This window comes from Carcharodon carcharias, chromosome 8 (assembly GCF_017639515.1).
Source record: "Carcharodon carcharias isolate sCarCar2 chromosome 8, sCarCar2.pri, whole genome shotgun sequence".
Classification (NCBI taxonomy): domain Eukaryota; kingdom Metazoa; phylum Chordata; class Chondrichthyes; order Lamniformes; family Lamnidae; genus Carcharodon; species Carcharodon carcharias.
Window position 1 is genome coordinate 60304097 of NC_054474.1, and position 6000 is coordinate 60310096.

The following is a 6000-nucleotide window of genomic DNA, read 5'->3' on the forward strand; positions in this document are numbered from 1 at the left end:
TCTTAGTACTCTTTCCCTGGTGACTATAATTATTTTAAGTTCCTCCCTTCCTTTCACCTCTTGATTTACAATTATTTCTGGGATGTTATTTGATCTACAATGAAGACGGACACAATATCTACTTAACGCGTCCACCATTTCCTTATTTCCCATTATTAATTCTCAGACTCTGTAGAGGACCAACACTCACTTTTAGTTCACAAAAACAGAAAATGCTGGAAAAACTCAGCAGGTCTAACGGTATCTGTGGAGAAAAAAAAAAGAGTTAATGTTTAGTCCATATGACTCTTCTTCATTAGGAAGTCATACAGACTCAAAACATTAACTCTTTTCTTTCCTCCACAGATGCTGTTAAACCTGTTGAGATTTTCCAGCATTTTCTGTTTTTGTTTCAGATTTCCAGTATCCACATTTCATAAGACTCAGTAAAGATATGTGCCAGTGAGAAAAAAGGACTCTAGGAAAAGGATGCATCATTCAGAGCTAACTAAGGAAGTCAAAGGCAGTATTAAATTGAAAGGTTGGTGGTAGGTGAGATGATTGGATAGAATATAAAAACTAGAAAAGAATGACTAAGAAAGGAGAAATGTGAATGCTGGAAATCTGAAACAAAAACAAAATGCTGGAAAATCTCAACAGGTTTAACAGTATCTTTGGAGGAAAGAAAAGAGTTAATGTTTTGAGTCTGTATGACTTCCTAATGAAGAAGAGTCACAGCTTTTAACTCACTTATAGTTTTTTTTCCTTTTTAAATACCTGTGGAAACTGTTTACTGTCGTTTTTTCCAGTTAGTTTTCTCTCCATACTCTAATTTCTCCCTTTTTTAGTCATTCTTTTCTGGTTTTTATATTCTATCCAGTCATCTCACCTACCACCAATCTTTCAATTTAATACTGCCTTTGACTTCCTTTGTTGGCCCTGAATGATCCATCCTTTTCCTAGAGTCCTTTTTCTCACTGGCACATATCTTTACTGAGTCTTATGAAATGATTGTCTTCCACTGTATCTCTACTGATCTACCCCTTAACCTAATTTCCCAATTTACTTTAGCCAACTTGTCCTTGTACCCTTATAATTTCCTTTATTTAAGTTTAAAACTAGTCTTAGGCCTACTCTTCTCTCCCTTAAACTGAATGTGAGTAATCATGTTATGACTACTGCTTCCTAGGGGCTCCTTTTACTATGAGGTCATTTATTAATTCTGTCTCATTGCACATTACCAGGTCTAGAATAGCCTGCTCTTCATTGGTTCTATAATGTTCTGCTCTAAGAAACTGTCCCAAAAGCGCTCTATCTACTCATTTTGCAGGCTACCTTTGCCAATCTGATTTGTCCGACCTATATGTAGATTAAAATCACCCATGATTATCACCGTACCATTCTTACAAGCCCCCATTATTTCTTCCTGTATATGCTGTCCTACAATGTAGTTACTGTTAGGGGACCCATAGACTACACCCACAAGTGACTTCTTACCTTTTCTATTTCCTACCTCTACCCAAACTGTTTCTACATTGTGATCTTTAGCTAAGGTCATCTCTCACTATTTTACTAATGCCATCTTCAATTACCAGAGCTACCCCACCACCTTCCTGGCTTCCTGTCCTTCCCAAATGTCAAGTACACTTGAATATTCAGTTCCCAGCCTTGGTCACCTTACAGCCGCATCTCTGTGATAGCTATCAGATCATATATATTCATTTCTATATGAACTGACAAAACATCCATTTTGTAATGAATGCTAGAATTTGGACGCAGAGCCTTTAGTTCTGTCTTTTTACTTTTGCGCGCACTTAAGAATGTACCCTCTGTAACTTCCTGCCACACTCTGATTATTATTACCCCATTGCTCTCTTGCCTTTTCGTCTTCCTTTACCGTTATATATATTCCCTCACTTGATCCCTACCACCACTACTTAGTTTAAAGCCCTCTCTATCACCCTATTTATAAGACTCACCAGCATACTGATCCTAGCATGGTTCAAGTGAAGACTGTCCCCAACTGTACAGCTTCTGCTTTCCCCAGTACTGGTGCCAGTGCCCCTTGAATTGAAAAGTAAATATATCTTCCCTTGGATAAAGAGACTAAAAGTGTACAGAGTAGTACAGGTATGTTCTCTCCAAAACCCTGTAGAATTGAAGCAAGATGTCCTTACTCTTGTACTCCTTGCCATAAGTGCCAACATGTCATTTCCTTTCCTGATTGCTTGATGTAACTGCATGTTAACTTTGTTTCTTATATAAGGACATCCAAATTTCTCTGAATATCAGCATTTAAACGTTTCTCATCATTTGTGCTCTTTCATTCAAGCTGTACATCCTAAGATCCTGTTTTTGTTATTCACCACAACCGCTGACTGAGTGCTTATCACTGTAACCCCACCCGATCCCTTTCTCATTTACTGTTAGCATTTATTTCATCTCTCCAGCTTCATGACTTTATATTTACTGAAGTGACAGCTCCTTTTTTTTCACCCAGTATCTCCAAAAGCCCCAGATAATTGATGCACTTGTTCCATACAATTTATCCCCCCCACCTCAATTCATTACCAGTGACCTACTTGAAGAGGTTTATTGCCACCTATTTCCCCAAATCCCAAAATCCAGCAAAGAAAGAAGAAAAAAAACTTGGATTTATGGAGCGCTTTTCATGCCCTCAGGATACCCAAAGCACCTCACAGCCAACCAAGTACTTTTAAAGTGAAGGCACTGTTGTAAGAAAATGCAGCAACCAGTATATGTGCACAATCGCATCCCACAAAAACGATGTGATAAATAAATGAAAAGATTATCTGTTTTTGGTAAGATAACAAGGTAAACATTGGCTAGGAGAACACCTCTAGTCAACTTCAAAAATTGCGGGAGGTTCTTTTACATCCACCTGAGAAGACAATGGTGCTTTGGTTTAGTGCCTCATCTGAGAGAGAGCACCTCCGACAGTGCATTCCCTCAATACTGTTTTTAATTCTTTCATGGGATACAGCTGTCATCAGGATTTATTGCCCATCCCTAGTTGTCCTTGAGAAGGTGGTGGTGGTGGCCTTCTTGAACTGCTGCAGTCCATGTGATATAGGTACATCACAGCACAGTGCTATTAGAGAGGGAGTTTCAGGGTCTTGATCCAGCGACAGTGAAGGAACAATGATATAGTTCCTAGTCAGGATGCTGTGTGACTTGGAGAGGAGCTTGCAGGTAGTGGTGTTCCTATGCATCTGATGCCCTTGTCCTTCTTGCTGGTAGAGGTCACAGGTTTGGAAGACACTGTCGAAAGAGCCTTCATAAGTTTATGTAGTGCATCTTGTAGGTGGCACACACTTTGCCACTGCAACGGTGGTGTTAAGAGTGAATGTTGAAGGTGGTGGATAGGGTGCCAATACTGCACTGAAGTTGGCTTGAATTTACAACCATCTGATTCAGAAGTGAGAGTGCTACCACTGAGCTAATTCTACAAACCTAAAGCTAATCCTACAGAACTACTTCCTGTGGTATTCCACTGGTCACTCCCTTAAGCGTTTGCATTCTCTGACTCAGCCTATAATTTAACCACATGAAAAGCTTCCCTTTGCTTTCTGTACTTTCTACCTTGTAAGTAATCATGTATGTCAAAGGCTTGGCCAAAGTCTAGAGAAACTAAACTTAACTGGGTGACATGGGGGAGCACACTGTTCACCCACCCACCCAATCCTTCCCCTTGAACGGTAGCAATCAAGGATCTTATCTGGAGACATCTTACCTCAGTTTGCACTGTGTAATTTGATGAACAATTATTCTATTTCATGATGCATTCTATTATTTTTACCTAGTATTGATGTCAAACTCATACATCAATACTAAGCAATATTTTTTTCTGAATTTATGAATTGTCTCGTTTGCTGCTGTCAATTCTTTTGACACAAGTCCTGTATCCATTGATTCTCTTAAAGCATCTATTGGGATGTGACCAATTCCATTTGCCACCTTCTTTGATTCATATTATGAAGTTTATAAGGGCCAGGTGCCTTGTACCTAATTGTCCTTTGTTTGTCTATCACATTATGGTGGTAATATCTATATCTGTGCGCACAGTGTAACACCAAGCAACGTATTCATCTGAAAAGGCATTAATGGAGTATTTCCTTCTTGTAGTTTATGGATTTCTTCTACCATAATGTTATAGTGCTGGTGCTAATTGCATAATTGTTACATCATTTGCAATAGCAATACTAACTTATTGTTTTTTCTTTACCCAGACCAATCGTACATGTCCTATCTGTCGAGCTGATGCTTCTGAAGTTCACCGAGATTTAGAGTAAAGCCATTTCCGCAGCACAATATTGAAGACGTTACCTAGATGACGTGGGGGAGCACACTGTTCACCCACTCATCTGTGTTACCTTAAGCCTTCCCCTTGAACAACAGCAATCTAGGATCTTATCTGGAGTCCTGTTACCTCTGTTTGCACCGTGCGATTTGATGACTTCAGCAAACACCTAGTATCTTCGCTTAGAAACCGTTATGGAGTTGTGTTGTACTAACATTGTGTTCCAAACTCCAAAGATTTTAACCTGCGTGTATTTTGATGTGTATTAACATTTTATAGTTTGTATGATCATTCCAAGTATTGACACGAAATTTGAGGGGTTGTGATTTCATCATATGCTCGAAAAGAAACAGTAGGTGGAAGACGATGGGGTACTCTGCCCAGTAAACCCTCCAGCATACTGTACTGATGGAGCGAAGCAGGATGTTTGAGAAGTGTGCGAGTGTGCGTGCGCGTGTCTGTATGTTATCTGTGTAATGTCTGAATGTACCTATCCATGTTTTCTTGTATTTGTACCATACACTGGTCTAGTTCTCTTGTGTGCCTTTGCACACACTATCCTAACCACTTCCAAAATATTTCCTGTATTGTTTGCATGAATAACAGTGCGTGAGTGTGTTTGAGTGAAAGATTAGAGGAGGGAAAATATTTAATGTGCACATATGCATGCGTGTCCAGCCAGCTTGGACTGGTGATGACTAGCTCTATCCAGCTGTGGGTGGGGGTGGGAATCTGTGCTCAGCTATTACTGCCATGCACTGTACTGCACACATACCTAAGCTCACAGCCTTTGTGGTGCAAAAATTATTCCAAGCAGCTAAATTATTTAGGATTTGTGGTTGTTGATTGCTCTGTAGATGCCACCAATTGTTTACCAATGATTTATGTGGTGGGATAGTGGATTGTTTACTGTTTTAATTAGTCCTGACCTGAGGGACGGTGGACTCTGTAGGAGACCCATTGGCCAGGGGCCAGGGCCCTGTGTTCTGTGTTAGGAAGATTTTTGCTTTGGTACTTGCACAGTTACAGTTACCTCATTTTGCCATGTATGTATTTGAAATTTGCTAATATATATATAGGAAATGGTTCTGATGCTAAACATTTTGTGTTTTCATCCCATTTGAATCATATTGTTGTAGCATTTAACATAACTAGTTATAATGTATTATACATCTGTAAACCAAATTGTTTCAGAGACGAAATTTTTAACAGATTTGTACTTTTTTTATGAAAGTTGCTAGTTATGCTTTACCAGGTAGTGCAATCATTTTTTATTGTTGTGGCTGATTTGAGAGGGTTGTTCACTAATAAATGTATGATGTATACCAACATAACCATGTTCTATGGCTGAATTTAATTTTCTAACTTAAGAGAACGTATTACTGACACTAAGCCTCAAGGGGAGTAGACTGGTTCATGTTGTTTGTTGTCACCACCATACATGTTACTGAGTGGATGATAACTGATGCTGAGACATGGACATATTACTACAGTGTTTTTATGTATAGATGAAAGCGCAATGGTTATTTTCTCTTTCCAGACCCAAATAAGTAGAAAATTCATCCACATATGGATTCTTAACAGGTATGGGTGGAAGGGATAGTACATTGGATTATAGTTTGCTCCAGCTTTGAGGAGTGACTTTTTGTAGTGTTTAATCACTTATGGATGCTCTAACCCATTGCAGCTTACTGGAGTAA

The 6000-nt window shown here is 39.1% G+C and overlaps 1 protein-coding gene across 3 annotated transcripts in view; it reads left to right on the forward strand.

The window, feature by feature from the left end:
- Positions 1-5634, forward strand: part of rnf44 (ring finger protein 44) — a 127929-nt gene extending 122295 nt beyond the window's left edge. For all 3 annotated transcript variants that reach the window (XM_041193334.1, XM_041193335.1, XM_041193336.1), the window contains one exon: positions 4230-5634. In XM_041193334.1, coding sequence (XP_041049268.1) covers positions 4230-4292 — 63 coding nt within the window. In that variant the 3' untranslated portion in view covers positions 4293-5634. The remainder of the gene's footprint in view (positions 1-4229) is intronic.
- Positions 5635-6000: the final 366 nt, after the last annotated feature.